At 39.1% G+C, this 22251-nt stretch overlaps 2 protein-coding genes across 7 annotated transcripts in view; one reads left to right on the top strand and one right to left on the bottom strand.

Moving 5' to 3' along the window:
* Positions 1-2705, bottom strand: part of UTP15 (UTP15 small subunit processome component) — a 20346-nt gene extending 17641 nt beyond the window's left edge. Inside the window, exon 1 of the mRNA XM_059916564.1 lies at positions 2277-2705. The gene's annotated coding sequence lies outside the window, so the exon portion shown is untranslated. The remainder of the gene's footprint in view (positions 1-2276) is intronic.
* ANKRA2 (ankyrin repeat family A member 2) lies at positions 2521-22251 on the top strand. 6 transcript variants are annotated; one of them, XR_009502333.1, is made up of 12 exons: positions 2521-3032; positions 5451-5843; positions 6477-6635; positions 8321-8386; positions 10381-10478; positions 10985-11110; positions 11732-11798; positions 12304-12384; positions 18063-18159; positions 18850-18944; positions 21577-21655; positions 21994-22042. XR_009502333.1 is itself a non-coding variant. In XM_059916565.1 (11 exons), exons 2-11 carry the CDS (start codon positions 5555-5557, stop codon positions 22069-22071), a joined length of 1140 nt encoding a protein of 379 aa, XP_059772548.1. In that variant the 5' UTR covers positions 2521-3032; positions 5451-5554; the 3' UTR covers positions 22072-22251. The 6 variants fall into 6 exon arrangements, 5 of the variants coding, with proteins under 5 accessions (XP_059772548.1, XP_059772550.1, XP_059772549.1 ...); XM_059916565.1 differs by lacking the exon at positions 18850-18944 and having other exon boundaries at positions 21994-22251; XM_059916567.1 differs by lacking the exon at positions 21994-22042 and having other exon boundaries at positions 21577-21701.

Genomic DNA, 22251 nt, shown 5'->3' with positions numbered 1-22251 from the left:
TATCAGAGGAATGATTCAGTGGTGCAACTCATCTTTCCCAAAAGCCTGAAAACACCGTATCAGTAACACCAAAATAAATAGGTGTGACATATTTTAAAGGCTTTGATGAAACATGGCAATCGATGATTTAAAAAGTTTTCTGTTCACTGAAGTACCTATAATGTGTAGGACACACTGTTTTAGGCACTGGGGTGCAATGGTGAGTGAAACAGACATGGTCAGTGCCTTCATGTACTCCAATATTCTTCATTTCAGCTGGTAACTGGCATCTAGAATCAGCCTTGACTTGTCCTTCCTTCTCACTTCTAACATACAAATAGTTAACAAGAGCTGATTTTACCTCCCAAATCTTTCTGAACTCCATCATGTCCACTCCACCTAGTTCCACTGCTCTAATTCACATCTTCTCATCTAAAGGTCTCCCTGACTCCCTTACCTACCTTCCAAATAGCCACCAGAGTTACCTAACTACCATGCAAATCTGGCTTTTGCTACAAAGCCCAACACTGCCCAGAAAAGAAGGTGCAAGCTCCTTTACATGGCCCTCTGTGATCTTGCCCTTGCTTACCTTTCCAGCTTCACCTCGTTATTCCCTTAACACACCATGCTCTTTCTTGTCTCAATGTCGTTCTTCATTTGTCCTCTATGGCAGGAATGACCTCTTTCTACCTACTTCCTATTTATCATTTAAAGTTCAACTCAAGGATCACATCCTCCAAGAAACCTCTCACCTCCTAAGCTGAGTCAGGGGCTTGTCTTCCATAATCCTGCAAGACTCTGTATTTCTGTCAATGCACATAATCACACTGCATTTTTAATGACCTCTTTTTCCCATTAAATTGAACATTTCATATCCGAAAGATTAAAAACAAGTGCTCAAAGAATATTTGTGGAAGGAAAGGAAGCATTGTGCTGGGTTATATGGGAAACAAAATTAAAATCACAGGTGGTATCTATTGTATGAACACTGCTATAGAGCACAAGTCCACGAAGTTTTTCTGTAAAAGGACAAATAATAAATATTTTAGGCTTCGCAGGCCAACAGGCAAAATGGAGGATATTATGTAGTTATTTATATAGCATGAAAGAAAAAGTCCCAATTTTTTTACTAAGGAAACCGCCCCAAATAATGATAAGTTCAGTATTTTGTTTATGAATGAAAGGAATGGGACTTTTTGGAGGAGGGGGAAAACATTTCACTTACTCTGGTTCAAAGTTAGTGTTTCCTATCATCAAATAGATTGCAAATATTCATCTATAAAAATCATTCTTGGCTCACTGAATACCCCAAAACAGACACTGGGCCAGATCTAGCCTGTGGGCCTTCGCCCCTTACTACCGCAGAGCTGACCCTTGAACAACACGGGTTTGAACTGCGTGGGTCCACTTAGAGGCACATTTTTTTCAATAAATACTACAGTACTACTGAATTTCCGTTTTTTTTGAATGCACAAGCAGAACCTAGGATGTGGAGGAACCTGGATAAGGAGGAACCACGCATATGGAGGGCCCACTGTAAGTTATCCTTCAGGGGAAGGTTGGAGCCCCTAAACCACCCCCTCCCCCGCAATGTTCAAGGGTCAGCTGTATAGGCAAAGGAGTACATAGCTCTGCCTTGAAAGAAATCGTTTAAAGCTTTAGAAGGAAAAAGTGAGGCACAGGAACAGTGGTTTGCCAGATTAAAGTGAGGAACAGCATTAGAGGCAGGGGAGGGGAAGCAAGACAGACAAAGCAAAGGCACGGATGCAAGTGATGTGAAAATGAATAGGAAGAAAATGATCAGGGAGAGGTTAGAGGCTGAGAAACTGGGACTAAATGAAAAACAGGTACTACTCCATCACAATGCAGAATACCAAATGTATGCTATAAGTAACGTACAGAACACGGAGCGCTCAGAAGCGATTTTTAACTCTAACTTGGCGGCTGCCAGAAAGATTCAAAGTGTGCATTTCAGCTGGGCCTTTAAGTATAACATTAAAACGAATTAACCATTTAACATGGCTGGGCACTGCAAACTGAGGGAACCTCATAAGCAAAGACAGAGATGGAGATCAGCCTAAAGGGGTGTGGCTTACTCCGGGGACTAATAACGGTGGACAGTAGGAGTGGACGTGACGTGACTGTAGAGAGGGAAAATCTAGGTCGAAGCTAAATTGCGGGGATCCTGAGTTTAGCTATTCCGCGGAGACTGGGAAACCCCAGAGGAGCATGCTAGATACCAAGGAAGGCCCGATGTTGAGTCCGGGCCACCCCCATTGGGAGCCCCCTTCACCTACCTCCGATGGGTCCGGAGGGTCCGCCGAGACACCCCGGCCTCAAGGAGAAGTTCTTGGACTCCGCCAGCCCCCTCCCCGGACTGTGCGGTAGAACATGCGGAAGGTCACGCGGATCCTTGAAGGAGCCGCCGAAACACGCCACGAACAGAACGGCGAGACGCGTCGCACGAAGGTGACGTGACGGCGCAGACTCCCGAGACGCACGCAGCCCTGGTGCGCAGGGGCGAGCCCGGTGGGCGGGATGATGGAGAGGAGGAGGCGTGGCCGGAGGGAGAGACCGAGGCCTGGCGCTAGGGAACCAGAGCTGTAGCCGAAGGGACGCTGTCTCTATAGTACTGGGGCAGTAAGGATCGCGCAGCGGCGGGAAAATACCTGAAGTCCCTCCCTGCAACAGCTTCACCGGTGCGGCACGTTTTTTGGCCGGAAACCGAAAGAAGAAATCGGAAGTGACGTCGCGGTCAAAACAAGCCGGGGCGTGGGGCCCTGCACTGTATCTGGCCGCAGATGGAAAGGCCCGACTCGCTGTGGGCTGTCGAAGGCGGTCGCCAGGCCTTGCGCTCCCACACGGTCGGCCTCCGGCCCTTATCCCCGGGACCAGCCCGCCGCGGTTGAGCCAGAGTTTCCGCCCTCCCTACCGGAGCCGCGCTGGGATTTTTCGGGCAGAGTTGGCGGGAGGCGACAGAGCGGACTTCCCTCCCTGCAACAGTCTCCCCTCCAGCGGGTTCCTGTCCTGGGACGCCGGGACACCTGTGGCCTGTGAGGCATCATTCATTTTCATAGCACCTTCCTGTCCTTGTAGGACAACTCCAGGATGAGGAAGAACCGGGGGGCTCCTGTTACTAGCACCCACTGTGGATTAACCCAGTTGCCCGTTTTATTTCGTTAGGGTCTCTCTCCCCTTATCCCTGGGCTCTGACAGATTGAGGTGATCCTAGCTCTCCTTGGCCTTACCTCTTTTTCTCACCGCCTCCTCTTCTCGATCTTTTTTTTTTTTCCCCTTCTTCTCTTATACTTCCAAATTATGGCTTAACCAGTCAGTGTTGCTTCTCCTCTCTGGAGTGGTGCCAAGATAAGCGTTCTGTTTCCACTCCCTCCTCCCCCGAGTACATTTGCTCTTCTTCCCTCAAAGACTGGTAATTCCATTTCTAAACCCTGATTTGTAACATGGAAGATGTTTAGAATTGGAAAGAATATTAGAGATACCTATTTCAACCATCTTCATCTTATCTGAATAAAATGAGTCTTAGGAAACGTATATGATTTATCGGTCCAGGGTTGCACAGCTAGTTGGTAGTGATGTTGGGAACGGAAAGCCAGATCTAATCAGCAGATGTTTGTTGAGCATCTTGCAGGGTCATTTCAGGATAGAAAAGAATACGAACCTTTGTTAAGGTTCACATCAGAAAATATTTATGGAGTACGTGATAGCACCAAGCACTGTTTTGTGTGCAAAAATTAGTAAGAGTGGCTCCCCCCCATCCTAGAGGAGTTTTCAATTTATTAGGAGTTTAAATGGAAATTTTCAAGAGAATGATAAATAGTAAAATAAAGATATATGCGGGTGCTGAGCGAGCTCAGGGGAGTTGCACTTCACCCAACTCTGGGTAGGAGTCTGTGGGAGATGGCTCTTCCCTCAGGAAACACGGATCATATCTTGTAATATACTTTTAAAGACCTCTGCGTTGCCCCTCCACCTCCATTTGAATCACAACTCATTTTCTGTTTTAGTCTCCTTACCGTTTGCTGAAGTGTGTTGACTTTGTTACTTGTTAACTTTCTTTTTTATTATTATCGTTTATTATTTCTTCAACTCTTTCTCCCTTGGAAGTTTTGGATTAGTTTAGTGCTGCTTTTTCTTTTAACGAACAGGGTGATGGAGTCGTGAGCTCCTCTTTTCTCTTCTCTGTAGTGAACATAATGATTACCTGCCCTGACTACAAAGGATTGTTATAAAGATCAATCTTGGAAGATGTTTTAAAACTGTAGAAGTGATTATCTATAAATGTATGATTTGCCAACCTTTGCTCCACTGTGGTCCTTAATGCACTTTTCTCTTTTAGTCCCAATTAATTACAATTTTAAAACACCCTGCACCCTCAAAGTTTCTGAGGCAGTAAGCCCTAACATGAAAAAATTTACTGGATGCTATTAATTTTCCTCTTATCTCAGTGACTATATGTGTAAGACAATTATATGCCTTGGAGTTCTTCCTTTTTTTAGAAGCAATTTTAGGTACAATAATGAAATTTCTCTTGAAATTATATTAAGGTCCATAGGAAAGTGCCAGTGATTACCTTACTGAAAACTCATTTTTAAACAATAGTAAATGATTCAGTAACAGGTGTGCTTCTAACCTCTGTTTTGAGAGTTCGCATTTATTGAGTTCATGTCTTGACAATCTATATTTGGAAAAAAATCAATAATTCTAATTTCTTAATACTTATTACAAATATTGGGACCAAAAATTATACTTAGATTATAATGTCCTAGAGATACTAAAGCAAAGGAAGCCAATCCATAATCTGTACACTTTATTTTTCATAAAAACCTGTATTAAGTTGCTAACACTTGATCTGAACAAAAACTGATTAATAAGTATGTCTTCAGTTCATCATAACCAAAACTTTGTAAAGCCTTTCACTATCCAGGAATCATAGATAGTGTAGATGCTGATAGACTTGGGTACAACATGAGTTCTATCTTTTCTTAAATTCAAATTTTAACAGCATGTTAAAAAATGAACCTCAGATTAGAGGTTAAAGTTCTTACATGAAAGCTTATTTTTGTTGTTAGCCTGATTTTTTAAAAATCCATTTGGCAATATTCAGGAATAGGAAAGGGGAGAAAAGGATAAGTAAAATTTGTTGGGACCTAGTGATGGCGGTGAGAATGTTACCGTATTTCATTTGGTCTTTGCCAGGGTCCTGTGAGGTTACTGGTGTATACCCATTTTACAAGTGAGACTGAGGCTTAGAGAGATTGAGGAACTTGTACAGATTCACACAGCTAATAAATGGTGAAGCTTGGATTCAGATCCAGGTTTTTCTACCTCTGGAGATTGTATGCTTTCTATTATGTATAGGTGCTAATAAGAGCACTGTTTGCATACGTGATTGAAAATGATTATTTTGTATACATTAAGTTGATATAATACTTTTAATTTTTTTCTTTCAGATGTTTTAATACCCAAATTTGAAGAATACACTGTATGCCATTCTTATAAAACCAAGGGGAAATCATGAAGAAATGTTTTAATTATTGAAACTACAGTTGAAATCATGGCTACATCAGCAAATCTGGATATTGGAGCCCAGCTGATAGTAGAAGAGTGCCCCAGCAGTTACAGTCTAACTGGCATGCCAGACATTAAAATAGAACATCAGCTGGACTCAAATGCAGAAGAAGGATCAGCTCAGGGTGTTGCCATGGGGATGAAATTCATACTGCCTAACAGATTTGATATGAATGTCTGTTCTCGGTTTGTGAAGTCCTTAAATGAAGAAGATAGTAAAAATATTCAAGATCAAGTTAACTCTGACCTGGAGGTGGCATCTGTCCTATTTAAAGGTTGAAAGTTATGGTATAAATATCTGCATTTGTTTTGTTTTTGTTTATTTATTTTTTTATTTTTTATTTTTTTCCCTTTCTGATCATGAGATTTTGAGTTTGCGAAGAGTTTGGAAGTCATCTTTAATTATGATTTTCTAGAATCTCATAGAAACCAAAATGAAATAATTTCATGTTATATAATGTCCATAAGTACATGTTGATTTTTACTTCTTCCTTGACCTTTGTTTATTTACAAATTCTCTAATAAAGTTTATTATCGTACCTTTTAAAATTATAGGAGAAAAAAATTTTGTGCCTTTTGTAAATGAATTAACTCCATGAATATGTGATTGGCATTAGCTTCCAATGCTTTAATACAGTGAAATCTGTCATCATATTGTAGATTTACTTTTATAACAATCTATCGAATAAAAAAAACTAATCTCTGGATAAAATTGCTCAAGATTAATATTGATTTTTTTTTCTGGAACTTGCACAGATTTTTTATGGCAAAAAATAGTATCACTTGAGAACCAGTTGAAGATATTATACATCTTGTATTTCTTTTTTTAGTGTAAACATTGACATAGAACTTTGAAATGCTTTGTTGTTAAAATATTGTTTTAATGTGTTTAAATTAATTTTACTTAGCTGAATGCAGTATCCATACATCTCCTTCTCCGGGAATTCAAGTAAGGCATGTCTACACTCCCTCTACAACAAAGCACTTCTCACCCATAAAACAGTCAACTACTTTAACCAACAAACACAGAGGAAATGAGGTCTCAACCACACCTCTGTTAGCAAATTGTAAGTATTTACCACTGATGTATTAAAATATTGTTATTACTAATGTAATGGTTTCAAGAGTTTGGCTTTGAAACATTATTTTCATTAAATGCATATTCTATTTTGGAAAGCTTAAGTGATGTCCTGATAGTTTTAGTAATTTAAAACTCACGTATTATTGCATATTCAAATATTTCATGTTTTATGTTTCTCTGTTGAGAACAAATACAGATTGAAATATTAATTCTTAAAACCTTCATAATTTTACTATAAAAACTGAGTTATTCTGAACTTTGTGCAAAGCAAGACACTGTGAGTGTTTTTGTGTTCTTGGAGTGCATTTTATAAACTAGATCACTGATCAACAAATGATTTGTAGTAAAAGCTGAGCAATGTCTACTATAATTTCGAATTTGAATATAATAATATGAATATGAAATCACCTCTATAAAAACTTTGAATTTACAATTTTTTTAATGTAGAATTATTCTAGAAGAAATAAAATGAAGGGTTTTCTCTGTAAACTAGAAAATATTCTATATAGTACGGGTTTCTTAATGAGAGGAAACCAGTTAGCAGTTTGATGTTAGGAATTATATTTGAGAATATAACATAAATGCGTCTGTATTCTAAAGCATGGTGAAATATATGTTTTTACTTTGGAAACACTGTGTCCCTCCTGATTTTGAATTGTATGCTGTAGCAGGTAAGCCAGAAAGAGTTCATGACTCTAACTCCACCTAAGAGCCACTTCTGTTTTATTTATGTAAATTTGCATATGCCTCCCAATTGCTTTCCTTTCTGTATTGAGGCCACCCAGTCATATCATCCTAAATCAAGGATCAAGTGATACTGATTTTTAAGATGAACTGTCATAGAACAGTACCTGTTTGGCTTTGTTTTAAAATAAAGAGATTGTCTTAAAATATTCCAACCATAGAATTTTTTTTTTTTTTGGCCACGCCAAGAGTCTTAATGGGATCCTAGTTCCCTGACCAGGGACTGAACCCGGGGCCCCGCAGTCAAAGCGCCGAGTCCTAACCACTGGACCACCAGTGAATTCCCCAACCATAGAATTTTTGAAAAAAACAACTAGGGATCATGTGGTTCACATACCTCATGTTAGACAAAAATCTTTAATCAGGTCTCCATGGTCACACAGCTAATTAGCCACAAATAGGTCTGTACTCAAGAATTTCCTCTCAGCTAGTTTTTAATTTACTATCTTAGTCCTCCTAAAGTTAAGGAATACCCATGGCCTCTTGAAATAATGATATTTGGGACTTAAATGAATACAGTCAATTAAAAAACAAGAGTCTTTTAGACCCAACTTCCTTATATTTCCTTATAAGTTTGGATAAAGAGATACCATTGTTAAAAATTAAGTACCTAAACCATTTCTTTAATTGATAAGATCAGTAACAATTTGCATTGTTAATAATCAAACAATTTGCATATTCACTGATAATAACACTTTGCAGATGTCAGAATTGCCTTAAACATATATGAGTCAATTCTCAGACTCTTAGATATTTAAGGTAATTCTGACATCTGCAAATGTTAGGCTATATTTTAAGTTAGATTTTTTTAAACAATAAAATGATAGTTTGTGTTTTGGAAAGGAAAATTGCTACACAGATATGAACAATGAGATGATGAAAGTATACCTACAGATACGCATGAAACTTTTTATGGTATTGTTTCAGCTTTGTCTGTTCACCAGTTGGCTGCTCAGGGAGAGATGCTCTACCTGGCTACTCGTATTGAACAAGGTACCAGCCTATTTTTTTAGATGTATTTAAAACAAATTTAATAGGATTTATCAGATTTGTTATTGTTTTCTTTTTATACAAGAAAGTATAAAGACAAAAAAAAAATAGTTTCATAATCTCACCAGGCAGATAACCCAATAGATACTTTAAAAAAAATAGTAATATAAGGTATAGAAGTTAAAGCTTCCCTTGCCACCCTCGCCTTTTCTGCAGAAGCAAACATTATAAGTTTCTTATATTTTCAGAAGACTTTTCTGGAAAATATTTATACTTGGGGCTATATGTGAGAGTATAGTATGTATGTGCTTTTTTTTATTTACACAAGAGGGAAAATATACACACTGCATTGCGCTTTACTTTTTTCACTTAAATTTTGAGATCTTTCCATATAAGCACATAAAGATCTATTTCATTCTTTTTAATAGGTCTGTGATTTTGCATTGTATTGTATATGCATATACTATGTTTTTTATTTTTTAACTAGTTCCTCTGGTGGTAGTTGATTCCAGTTTGTTTCTATTAAATAACAATATTGTTGGCATTCTTTTAAAGTATATCCATAGGGTAAATTCCTACAAGTATATTTGCTGGGTCAAAAGGTATACGAATTTTTATTTTTGTATACATTGCCAGATGTTTGCCCTGTCCTCACACCAGAGTTAGAGTTTCTACTTCCCCATACCCTCACTGACACAGAATATTATCAGACTTTAATCTTTGCTAATCTTATGGGTGAAAAAATGGTATTTCATACTGGTTTTATTTGCCTTTTTAAAATTATGATGTATTTGAATTTCTTTTTGTGTGAACTGCCTGTTTTATATTGATTTATATGAACTCTTACCTAAATTAAAGAAGTTCACTTTTTGTTTATGTTGAATCTAGTTTTTTCCCAGTTTGCCATTTTTCCTTTGACTTTATGATGTTTTCAAACACAGGCTTAACATTTTTAAGAGGTAAATTTATTTTTTTCCTTGTGACTTCTGAGTTTTATATCTTGCTTAGAAAAGATTTCCTATTCCAAGATTATAAATAAATTCACTCATACATTATTCTAGAACTTCTGTGGTTTCTTTTTTACATTTCAATCTTTGACCCATGTGGAATATGTTTTGGTGTAATGAGGTAAAGGTGGAGCTTTACTTTTATTTTCATTTTTCAAAAAGTTAGCCAATTGTCCCAACATTATCAGTTGAATGCAGGGCATATGATTAAAGAGTGTTTTTTTTTAATCATGTCATTCTTTTATAAGAAAGACTTCATATTATATTCCTATTTGTTTATAAACATTTGAAGGTTTTATTCTCAATCTACTAAATAAATTAGGGAAAAAACTGTGGACTTTATACCTGGTAGACTGAATCTAGGGAACAAAATGGGTTTTGAGGTAGAATTGCATAGAAATGTGTTTCAGATTATTCAGTCTTCATTCATATTATATTATGTTAGCAAACCACCGAAAATTTTAAGAAACTCAAAGGCAGCAGTATTGGCTAGAGAGTAAAAATAGCTTTACTAATTTGGGGCTTTTTATAATATGTATTTATGTAATGCTAAGGGCTATTGTATAACCTCATTTTTATTGTGATCCTCCCAGCTAACTACTGAGATAAGCAAGGTAGTATTCTGGATATTAGAGGAATTAAATGACATGCCCAGAATCACCCTGCTAGAAAGTGACAGGATTCAAACTCTGGTCTCCTGATTCTGAGTCCAGCGTTCTGTGGACTGCCCTGTACCTAACATTATGTTGTGTCTGGTAGTTTATACTTTAAATAATATGCTATTTGAGCTCAGCTATGTACATTGAGGCACAGTTTAATACATTGAGACTGCAAATTGCAAAAACACACAGCACTTCAGTGAACACAAGTCAGCACAACGTGAACCTCATTGGGTAATATAGTCACCTTTTTAGAATGCCAGTATTTTCATAGCGATATTAATATGTGGTTGTTAAATTAGATCACAAAAATTGCTTTTCTTTTAAATAGAAAATGTTATCAATCACACGGACGAAGAAGGATTTACTCCTCTGATGTGGGCTGCAGCACACGGGCAAATAGCTGTGGTAGAGTTTCTACTTCAGAATGTAAGGAAAATGCCTCAGAAAATGTATATGTACAGTTACTTAAGTTCAGTTAAGTATTTAGTAAAGTTTTTACATCTCCAGCCAGCTAGATGTAATGGTAGAGGATCCAAAAACTGTTTACATGCTCTTCATATTCTTGTGGAACTTGCATCTGGTTGAGCAGGCAAGTCTAGTCGTCCATGAAGCATGGAGAGAGAAGTGAATGCCCAGCCCCCGCTAAGCACAATGGGAACAAAAGTCCTGTCAGCCCTGTAGGAGAAGCTTCTTGGAGAAGATATAATTTGACTCCAAAGTGACAAGATAGTTAGGATTGAGGTAGAGGGAGGAAGGCAGGCCTTCAGACAACCTTGATAACAGAACGTCCAGGAGTAGAAGTTTGTGCTCTTTCTTTATTAACCCCAGAACATTACCTGACCGAAGTGTTGAACTGTGATTATATTGACAGAAGTAACAATATTCTTGTTTTCATAAACTGAAAAGTCTTTTATCTCTGTTTCCCACTGCAGGGTGCTGATCCCCAGCTTTTAGGAAAAGGTCGAGAAAGTGCACTGTCATTAGCCTGTAGTAAGGGCTACACGGATATTGTCAAAATGCTGCTGGATTGTGGAGTTGATGTAAATGAATATGACTGGGTGAGTCTGTAATACTGATTTTTAAATTACTGGAACAAACTCTAGGATTTATTTGGTTTGGGGAGACATAATAAGCTTTATTAAACCCTTGGAAGAATAATTAATTACATTAGTTAATTAAACAGCTGGGAGAAAAAGTTGATGTCCTAAACTCAATTATTCTGATTTAAGTATTCTCCACAAAATATTAAAATTACCGGGCTTCCCTGGTGGCGCAGTGGTTGAGAGTCTGCCTGCCAATGCGGGGGGCGCGGGTTCGAGCCCTGGGCTGGGAGGATCCCGCGTGCCGCGGAGCGACTGGGCCCGTGAGCCACAATTGCTGGGCCTGCGCGTCTGGAGCCTGTGCTCCGCAACAGGAGAGGCCACGATGGTGAGAGGCCCGCGCACCGCGATGAGGAGTGGCCCCCGCTTGCCGCAGCTGGAGAGGGCCCTCGCAGAGAGGTGAAGACCCAACACAGCCATAAATAAAATAAATAAATAAATAAATAAAAAATTTAGAATAGCTTTAAAAAAAAAAAAAAAAAATTACCTTAAACTACTTTTACATGCCCAATTCACAGGAGCATTAAATTATTTGAATCTTGCTCACCTTGAAAAACTAACTCACCTTTCCTTTTGCAGAATGGAGGGACGCCTTTGCTTTACGCTGTACATGGAAATCATGTGAAATGTGTAAAAATGCTCTTAGGTAAGCAGATAAAAGTGGAAATATTTAGAAAACGCCACACGAAGACATTATTTTTTACAAGCTAGCCTCAGGAGAATCCTGAACTGTTATTAAATACGTTATTCACCCCTGGAGCACCTGCTGCCCTAAGGTTCCCGTGTAAACCGTAGCTCCATCACACAGCACGCCTGCAATCGCAGTATCTGCCCTTGTTGCTTTCCTTTTAGGGATCACTTGTGAATCCTCGGCTCTCTTCTCTGTCCACAGCATCTTTAAGCCTGAGTGCTGTCTGTAGTGGTGTATTAGTTTCAGTTGCTCTAGAGGATGCCTCTGTGTTTGAAGCGTCTTCCCTCTGACCCACCAGAGTGAATTCTATGCGCTCTGTGTACTCTGTACTTTGTCAGACCATCCTGAAAATCTTCCAAATTTGCTGAAAATCTGTCCCGCTATTTGCACATGAGCCAGTGATAGACAAACATATCCATATTTTCATTTTATTTATGTGGATTTTTCTGTTTTGGTACAGAAAATGGAGCTGACCCAACAATTGAAACCGACTCTGGATACAATTCTATGGATCTAGCTGTAGCCTTGGGCTATAGAAGTGGTAAGTGGTTTAGAACTCTCAGGTTTCATTTTAGTAAAGTCCTATAATAATACAAACCAGTGGTCCAAACTGTTCTCATCACTTGCAGTTATAGAACATGCATGTTATCCTAACTCCTGACATATACTTTCAGCTGTGGGCAAAATCAATAGATTCCTACAAAGTCTAGAAATGAGTTTGTTACTATTACTTTTCACCAACCCAAATAATTAGTTGCTGGAGGATACGTGTACACCTATTTACAAAATGTGTTTAACATTTCATAGCAAACTATTTATGAAACGCTTTATAGTTGCCCTTTCTCTGTTCCTTAGAACAACCTTGTATTCTGGACTCTCCTTCAGTTTCAAAATTTAGAAACCAAGAACAGAAAACCCAGTAACTTGGACAATTACTAAAGTCAGTGACAGACTAAGTTTGAAGTATTGCATTGTAATCTTATTGCCCTCAGACTATGATTATATCCTAATTAGAAATTATTTTACGAAAAAGTTGGTGATGTTAAGTTGAATTTGATAGTTTTTAAAATTTTGTAATCAACGTGCTGTTGTCTTGATCACCTGTGTGTTCTAGTTCAACAGGTTATTGAGTCACATTTACTGAAACTGCTTCAGAACATCAAGGAGTAGACATAGTCATCAGAAAGTGTTGTCTGCCCTTCCATTTACTTTTGGCCCTTGTAAATGATAGTTTTGTTTACTTACAAATTTTTACCTCAGTTGCAATATTTACTGATTTTTAGTAAGTTTTAATAAATATTCCTCTGAGTAATTCACTGGTTTATAATAAAATTAACATTGATGCTTTTTTATAAATGTGTTTTACTGCATATTTAAAATTATAAATGAGTGTTTTATGGCATGTAAATTTTTATGGTACAGATAGTTATCTGTGTTTGTATCAAGTGCTGTAATTTAACATTTTCGGAAATTATTCTGCCCTATTCATCTTCACTCTTGTATTAACTCATTGACTTTATATAGAGTTTGCTATAAATCCATAGGAAAAAAGTTTGTTATTATTAAATTTAAAAATGCACAGTGTGGTTGTTTACAAAATGATATTATAAGTGAATAAAGTACTTTTCTTCTGTTAGTTTGCATGCAGGTTGTTCTTTTTACATTGCATAAGATTATTAAGGTATCTCTTTGGGATTTTTAGTTTAACCCTTCTGTCCTGCCAGGATACTCCATTAGATCAAACCATATAATTAAAATAAATTGAATGTTAATTAGTCAACAAAGACTTATTGATTGTCATTTCTAGAAGTATATTGAGAATATTTTTCCCTTGTGAGTAAGTTTTCAGTAGGAAAAGCCCTCTGTGACAGAGAACTCATTTCTTCAATAAAAGTCAGATGCTCTTTAATTCCACTAAAGGAGCACTATAAACTCGTGCTACACCAACATCTGGAAGAGAGAGCCACGAGCTAGAAGTTGACATGACCACTGAGCGTGGGACTTGGGTTATTAAATCACTTCATCTGGAAAACAGGTGTGATATCAGTTATGACAGTTGGGTTGTAAGCCACATAAACTTGATCTACCTAATTTAAGCAAAAAGGAATTAATGGAAAGACACAGAATGGAAGGAAGAGCTGAAGAAGCAGGCAATACCAAAGGGATGAAACTAGGCCAGGGATCTCAATCAGGAAGTCATGGCCAGTCATTTTGGATGCCGCTTTGGTAATGCTTAGATCCCCTTGTTTATCATTCTGCTCGGGATTAAATTTTCCAGGAGGCAGAAATCTGTTTAGCATGGGATAGAAATGCACCACTGTATGGAGTTGAGTGGAGAAGGGGATGACTGGTTAACAACCCACCGTTGCCCCCAGGCCACCTGGAAAGCAGGAGGCCTAAAGGAAAACCACGGGAAGAAGAAAACGATAGATGTTCAAAGGCAAGCTAAATCATATGTGAAAATAGTACTAATGCTTCCCCCCTTGTCAGGCATATGCTTTAAACCGATTTTACCTAAAACCATTCACCCTTCCATTTGGTTCCTTTTCTTATTGATGGCACATTATCCATGAAGTGTTTGTTACTTCCTGTTCATATTATAAAGTAACAAAATCCAATGATCCCTTTGGGCACATCACTCAGTATTGTTTGCAAGTGCTCTCCGCAACTGAACGGCAACCAAACAACCTATGCTGGGATTGACTCTAAAATAACCACTCCTAATCGGACTCAGGTCGACAACCAACAGATCTCAGAGAATATCTTGAACAAAATTCCCCTTTCCTATTCTATCAATCACCTTTTAGCCTCGGGGTCCCTGATAACAAACCCCAGAAAAATCCCTTAAGAAACAAAGTTAATTAAAACAACAGGAATTATACTAATGGGCCAGTTCTGAAATTCCTGTTTTAAAAATCAAGTACCTTGGACTTCCCTAGTGGTGCAGTAGTTAAAGAATCCACCTGCCAATGCAGGGGACACGGGTTACAGCCCTGGTCTGGGAAGATCCCACATGCCGTGGAGCAGCTAAGGCCGTGCGCCACAACTACTAAGCCTGCGCTCTAGAGCCCGCGAGCCACGACTACTGAAGCCCGCGCACCTAGAGCCCGTGCTCCGCAACAAGAGAAGCCACTGCAATGAGAAGCCCTCGCACCACAACAGAAGAGTAGCCCCTGCTCGCCACAACTAGAGAAAGCCCATGCGCAGCAACGAAGACCCAACGCAGCCAAAAATAATTTTTTAAAAAATCAAATACCTTTTAGGTAGTGTTTATTGACTGCACAAAAACTTATTTAGAGCTTATGTACCAGACACTGTGCTTGATGTGAGGATAAAATACTGAGCAAAACCAGACACAGTCCTGCTGTCAAGGCACTCACTGCCTAGTACAGTACTAGGGCTCATTACCACCACAGAGTGAAATACACTAACGATAATTTTCAAAAAGTTTAAAAACATTATTCTATGTAAATATAAATTGAACACCTGTCAAAGATTTTATTCAACTAATTAATTGGTAAGGAAACCAGTTAGATGTTAAAACTAATTCCAAGAGTATATATTTTAGGCAATGTTAGTATAAGCTTGCTGAGTTAGACACAAATCTGATGAACATCCAACAAGGCCATAAACCGTAACCTTTGAGGCTATATTTTCCACTGGACAGAAATTACTGGCATCTCTATAGTATAGAAATCTACAAACTAACATGTGACTTCACTAAGTCCGGTACTTTTAGTCAATAGTAAGCAGTGAGTTGAACTAAGTAGTTTTCCCCAGATTAGTGGTTCTCAAATTTTAGTGTGTATCAGAACGATCTGAGGGCTTGTTGAAAATACAGATTGCTGAGTCCCACCCACAGAGTTTCTGATTCAGTCAGTCTGGATTGGGACTCAAGAATTTTAATTTCTAACAAGTTTCCAGGTGATGCTGGAAATGGACTATCCTTATGTGAACTTGAATTCTTAAAATGTTTCCTAGCTAATGATTTCTGTAAGAAAAATATTTTTCTTAATACTCTAGCACAGAAAATACCGGAGGAGGTTCAGTTTCTTTATCTTCTGGGATTTGAGGGAATATTTGATTCATGTAAGTGACTATCTTTATAAACCAATCTAGCCAATCTAGTTTTTTTAAAACCCTCCAGTGCTAGGAAGATATTTCTCTTACACAACGAGAGGTAAAGGTCTTTCTTAATTATAGACATGCAGACACACAAACAGAGGGAGAGCTTCTAGCTTTGTCTGTTAGCTACAAATCAGAAGTGAACCAGAAACAAAAACTTAGAGTTATTTTTCTTCCAGTGAGCGTGTAGTTCTTAATTGATTTAAGGTTGCAAATAGACGAATGGATTTTTTTTAAAAGAGCAAAAACAAAAAAGAAAGAAGACTACTAAGTGGATTCTCTGTCATCTTCCACCCAACATAGAACAGGTCTTCATTATACACCCATCAGAGATCACCAAATAGACCATAAAAGCAAATCCCCAATCATTGCTGACACCAATTCAGACTAACTTATTGAAGGTGTACAAGCCAGACATAAAAACAAATACGTTGGGCTTCCCTGGTGGCGCAGTGGTTGAGAATCTGCCTGCCAATGCAGGGGACACGGGTTCGAGCCCTGGTCCGGGAGGATCCCACATGCCGCGGAGCAACTGGGCCCGTGAGCCACAAGTACTGAGCCTGCGCGTTTGGAGCCTGTGCTCCGCAGCGGGAGAGGCCGCGACAGTGAGAGGCCCGCGCACGGCGATGAGGAGTGGCCCCCACTCGCCGCAACCAGGGAAAGCCCACGCACAGAAACAAAGACCCAACACAGCCAAAAATAAATAAATAAAGCGTAAAAATTAAAAAAAAACAAAAACAAAAAAACACAAATATGTAATATCAGTAGAAAAAGAAAAAAAGAACTAGAGAGTCAGAAAATTTTAAGTTCTGTTGCCACCCAGGATTCACTTCAGAAGCCAAGAAAAGATGTGCAGGCAAATAGATTTAATTTGTCTCCGTTGGGTTAATCCTCTCAAACATCTCAGTGGATGACCTTCAAAACTGATCAAATATAATTTTCAAAAGGTTACATGACTCATGCGAATAAAATGAACACATGACAAAGATTTAGTTCAATTTATTAACCGATGATGTAACCAAAAGTGGGGTCCAGCTGCTCACCGCTCAAAAACCAATAAAGAGGCAAGGTTGGTGGAAAGGAAAGTGTGCTTTATTTTGGATGTCGGCCTCCGGGGTGGGGGGTGGGGGGTGCAGACTCCTGTCCAAAGGCCGAATCCCACCACCTACAACCAGGGGGCAAGAGCTTTTATAGACGGAGGGAGGGAGGGAGCTACATGCAGAAACAGCCCTGACAGCTCTGACAGGCATCTTGAAATTGGTCATCGGTGGTCTGACCAGTGTCATCTTAAGTACAATTAATCTTCAGTTCCGGGGTCGGTTTGTTCCGATTTCCTTGAGGCCAATTCTTGGAATCGTGGCAGCTTATGTCATGGCTACAGTTTGGTCATCATGTAGTTGACTTCTTCCACCTGATGGGGGTTTCAGTCTCTATAAGACAGCTCGCAGGATATGGCTCAGAATATTATCTATAGCCCTTGAGGAGGAAGTAAAGTCCTTGACTATGCTTAATGACTAAACTATTATTATTGGTCTCTTTTTTTTAACATCTTTATTGGAGTATAATTGCTTCACAATGGTGTGTTAGTTTCTGCTTTATAACAAAGTGAATCAGCTATACATATTATTGGTCTCCTTTGACTGTTTTCCTTTGTTTCTGCATTTTCTCACTTCTCTGATTAAACTTATTCTTTGGCTAAAGTTTTTTCACAGACAAAAGGCAGGCTGAGGACACGGGGCGGCGGGGGCGGGGCCGGGGAGGCGGGGGTGGGGGGGGGTGGGGGTGGGGGGAAGGACCATAAGGACCATAGGGTTCTGTTCCGTTTCAATGAGGAAACCAGTAAGATATGAAAACTGGCTCTAAGAGCATTTGAGAAGCTGAGCATTTTTAGCAATGTTAAGATAAGATTGCTGGGTTATATACAAATCTGACTGTTGTCCAACAGGGACAGAAATTGTCATTTGGGGGATTTTTTCCACAAGACAGAAATTATTTGCTTCTCTACCAGACAGAAATATCCAAATTAACATGTAACTTCACTAAGTCTGGGACCTTGAATAAATAGTAAATGGTGAATCAAATTCCATTTTCTAGGTAATCCTTGGGTGGACTTCATCTCACATGACATTGAAAAAGGATGTGTGGCCATGACCCTTTTTAGTACTTCAGTGAAAGCCAGCCTGGGAGTAAGGTAATCACCTTTGTAATGGCTCTTCTGTCATCAGCTGAGAGGTAAACTACTATAAGCCTCCTAGTGTTGGTGACAACGCCTCTCTCACATCCTCCTCCTGACTAGACCATATAATTCACTTTTCACTTTCACTTTCACTTTTTCCATGGTGAAAGAAGCTGTGAACCAGAGAGCTCAATGAAAAAGGTTAATCATTTTAATATTCTTGAACTTTCAAAAAATATTGCCAATAGCTTGAAAAAAATGTTTTTATGGAGGATGTAATGGAGGATGTTAATCACTAAACTATAAAGATTTTTAAGGTTTATAACTTTGAATTTTCTCTAAAATCCAGTTAGCCTACTGAGTTTTAGAAAACACTATGATTTCATTACCATTTCCTGTCTCTTTATCCATACCTAAAGTTAAAACTTTAAATTCTTTTGTTAGAACAAACTGGTTGTATATTAATACACTATATATTTACGTTTCATGCAAGTTGTATCATTGAATATTTATATTTCCAGTAGGTGGCATTGAATGCACTTCTATCTGTTAGGTGATTTCCTATGTGATAGATAAAATGTTTACAAATCTGATAGTTGTAAAGAGAATAAAAATAGAATGAAAGGCAGGACAAACTCTGGCTATTATAAAATCCTTAAAGTAAGTGTCCTTTCTCTTTAATATTCAGATTTTTTTCTGTGACAGTCCTTTTCAGATTTACATACCTTACAAGAGCTTCAAAAGTTCACCACCTTACTCCTTTGTAGTGGATACTCTTGATAAAACTCGGGATGGCAAGAGTAAGTTTTCACATTTTTTTGTTGCTTAGAAATTTTTACAATACATATAGATTGGTTTTAAAATAATAAAGATATGAAAAAGGACTGTAACATGATTGAAACTTTTTTAGGTATGTCTTTAGACAGGAGATGCAACCATTTAAGAAAAGGGGTACAGCCCACAGATATTTGTGTAAATGTTTTTTGATTAAAGTAAACTTCAAAGGTTTATGGTCAGCTGTGTACATTTTCCTCTTCAGACAGTAAAGCCTTTTCTGAGCTGTGTAATAGGAGCTGGTGCACAAAAACGCGATCCACCTGCATTATTATCATGTCAGTGACGGGAAGCATGAAATTATTATTGGTGATTTTATGCTCTGTGGGATTGAAACTACGATTGGATACATAATTATTACACTGAGAACAGACCCTCCCAAACTCACTGCCAGCTGAATTTTCCTCTCTGTGAAATGGAGTACAGACCACTATGATACATTTGCCCCACGTTTTATTTTTTATTCATAAATTCAGTGAAATTGTTCATTCAGATTCACTCATGTTAGTTTATGAACCTGGGTAGTATCTTAAACTTGTAGATGTTTCTGTTATTTTCCTTCTTCATATTCCCTGAGAATAGTTGGATATATTACATATCCCAGAATCACTTTGTGGAAAGTATGTTCAGTACCTTCTTGGTGCTTAATTGATTTTATGTTCACCATCTCTCCTCCAAAAGGTTAAATGTTGGAAACAAGAAATTTCCTCTAACAGTTATTCAATCCTTCGACACACATTTATTGAGCCCATACTCTGTGCTGATTTGGACTGGGCCCCGGGGATGCAGTGGAGACCCACACAGACCCAGTGCCCTGCCCTGCCCTGCCCTGCAGATCTTACATAGTGAATCTGCATACCGAGCGAGTGTGGCTCTGCTAAAAATCATCTCCCCTCATCCCATACATCCTGAGGACAAGTTAAAAATGTCATGTACTCAGATGAATGGATAAAGAAGATGTGGTACATATAGACAATGGGATACTACTCAGCCACAGAAAATAATGAAATAATGTCATTTGCAGCAACATGGATGCAACTAGAGATTATCATACTTAGTGAAGTAAGTCAAAAAGAGAAAGACAAACACCATATGATATCACTTATATGTGGAATCTAAAATATGACACAAATGAACCTATCTATGAAACAGAAACAGAATCATGGCCATAGAGAACAGACTTGTGTTTGCCAAGGGGGAGAGGGTTGGGGGAGGGGTAGAGTGGGAGTTTGGAATTAACAGATGCAAACTATTATATATAGAATGGATAAACAACAAGGTCCTAATATACAGCACAGGGAACTATATTCAATATCGTATGATAAACCATAATGGAAAAGAATATAAAGAATGTATACATATGTATAACTGAATCACTTTGCTGTACAGCAGAAATTAACACAACATTCTGAATCAACTATGCTTCAATTTAAAAAAATGTCATGTACTAACTGAAGTATGTTCAAGGCTCAAATATGTCTATTACTGGGTTTCCCATATGCCACTTGTTCTGCTGTGTCGAAACATCAGTGCTCCTGTTGACACAACAGAAACTCCTATGTCCTGAGGGAAACCAGAGGGCCCAGCAATTTAGAGTGATGGAAGAAAGGTCCATTCCAAGGGCAGCTGGTTCTCAATTGCCACGGTGGAATTATCTGGAGAGGTTTAGAAAACACTGAGGCTTGGGCTTCCCTGGTGGCACAGTGGTTAAGAATCCGCCTGCCAATGCAGGGGACACAAGTTTGATCCCTGGCCCGGGAAGATCCGACATGCCTCAGAGCAGCTAAGCCCATGCGCCGCAACTACTGAGCCTGTGCTCTAGAGCCAGCGAGCCACAGCTACTGAGCCTGTGTGCCTAGAGCCCGTGCTCCTCAGCAAGAGAAGCCACTGCAATGAGAAGCTCGTGCACCGCAATGAAGAGTAGCCCCGCTCGCCACAACTAGAGAAAAGCCTAGCTGCAGCAACGAAGACCCAATGCAGCCAAAAATAAAATTAATTAACTAATTAATTAAAAAAAAAAAAAAAAAAGAAAACACTGAGGCCTGCCCTCTGCCCCCCACCCCAGAGAGTCTGATTTATCAATCTAGGATGCCGTATGAGGACATATAATAGTTTTCCAGGTGATTCTAATGTACAGTCAAGGCTGAGAACCCCTGCTCTAGGGGCTATTAGCTCCTGGCTGGTGGAACCAGCATATTCCAAACCACATCCTAACATTTGCCTCTCACATTGCCATCTTGTCTACAAAGAACCTTATGAAAGAACCTAGTTTATCCTTTCTCTCTGGCCTGTTGGTACCTGCTCTGATTTTTTTGGTAAAGATAAACATGTACCCTTTTAAGCCTATATGACAAAATAAAGAATTTTGAAACCCTAATCTTACCTTTTGTAATTCACCTTGTTGTTCAGCAAGTTGTTAGCTGTGACTCAACATCCTTTATTAACCTGCATTTCTTAAAGACAGAGCCCACATTTGATGCCATGTGACTATTTACTTATCTTGCTTACCTTTTGGATAAAAAGGAGTCCTGAACATCCAGGACAGCAATTTTCACCCACAAATACCAAAGAGCTTATCTTGTTATTCCTTTGTTCTAGGATTTCCTTGGAGACACGGGCGTTGACTGAAGCACTGGCCTCCAGAACCCATGCCAGCTCACAGGGGTCACAAGGCCAGGTAACGCCTCCTCCATCATGCATGCCTGTTAAGAAAACCTTTTCCTCTTAGTTGGCTGTCCTGGTGTTTGCCCCTCTTCCAAGGAGACTGTCAACAAGAATTAAGTCAACTGCATGTACCCCTGTCTCAGTGAGCCCCTTCCTCAAAGGCCCTCTCAGCTGAGTCAGGAACAGCGTGTCAGTATTTAAGGAAGAGCCCATCCACCTAACCAAGCCAGAGTTTGGCCTGTTCAGAAGATAAACCACTCTCTCTGCGCCATTCCAGATTCTTCTTTTAAAGATAATGTCTCCAGGGCTTCCCTGGTGGCGCAGTGGTTGAGGGTCTGCCTGCCAATGCAGGGGACACGGGTTCGAGTCCTGGTCTGGGAGGATCCCACATGCCGCGGAGCAACTCGGCCCGTGAGCCACAATTACTGAGCCTGCGCGACTGGAGCCTGTGCTCCGCAACAAGAGAGGCCACGATAGTGAGAGGCCCGCGCACCGCGATGAAGAGTGCCCCCACTCGCTGCAACTAGAGAAAGCCTTTGCACAGAAACGAAGACCCAACACAGCCATACATACATACATACATACATAAAAAGAATGTAAGCAGACAAG

Source organism: Balaenoptera ricei, chromosome 3 (genome assembly GCF_028023285.1).
Source record: "Balaenoptera ricei isolate mBalRic1 chromosome 3, mBalRic1.hap2, whole genome shotgun sequence".
Taxonomy (NCBI): Eukaryota; Metazoa; Chordata; class Mammalia; order Artiodactyla; family Balaenopteridae; genus Balaenoptera; species Balaenoptera ricei.
Note: the sequence above shows the minus strand (reverse complement) of the source record. Positions and strands in the feature narration are given on the sequence as shown.

Coding starts and splice junctions, on each gene's coding strand:
- ANKRA2 (XM_059916565.1), top strand. CDS start 5,555: ATGGCTACATCAGCAAATCTGGATATTGGAGCCCAGCTGATAGTAGAA. Junction 10,479..10,984: donor TAGAGTTTCTACTTCAGAAT/GTAAGGAAAATG, acceptor TTCCCACTGCAG/GGTGCTGATCCCCAGCTTTT. Junction 11,111..11,731: donor ATGTAAATGAATATGACTGG/GTGAGTCTGTAA, acceptor TTCCTTTTGCAG/AATGGAGGGACGCCTTTGCT.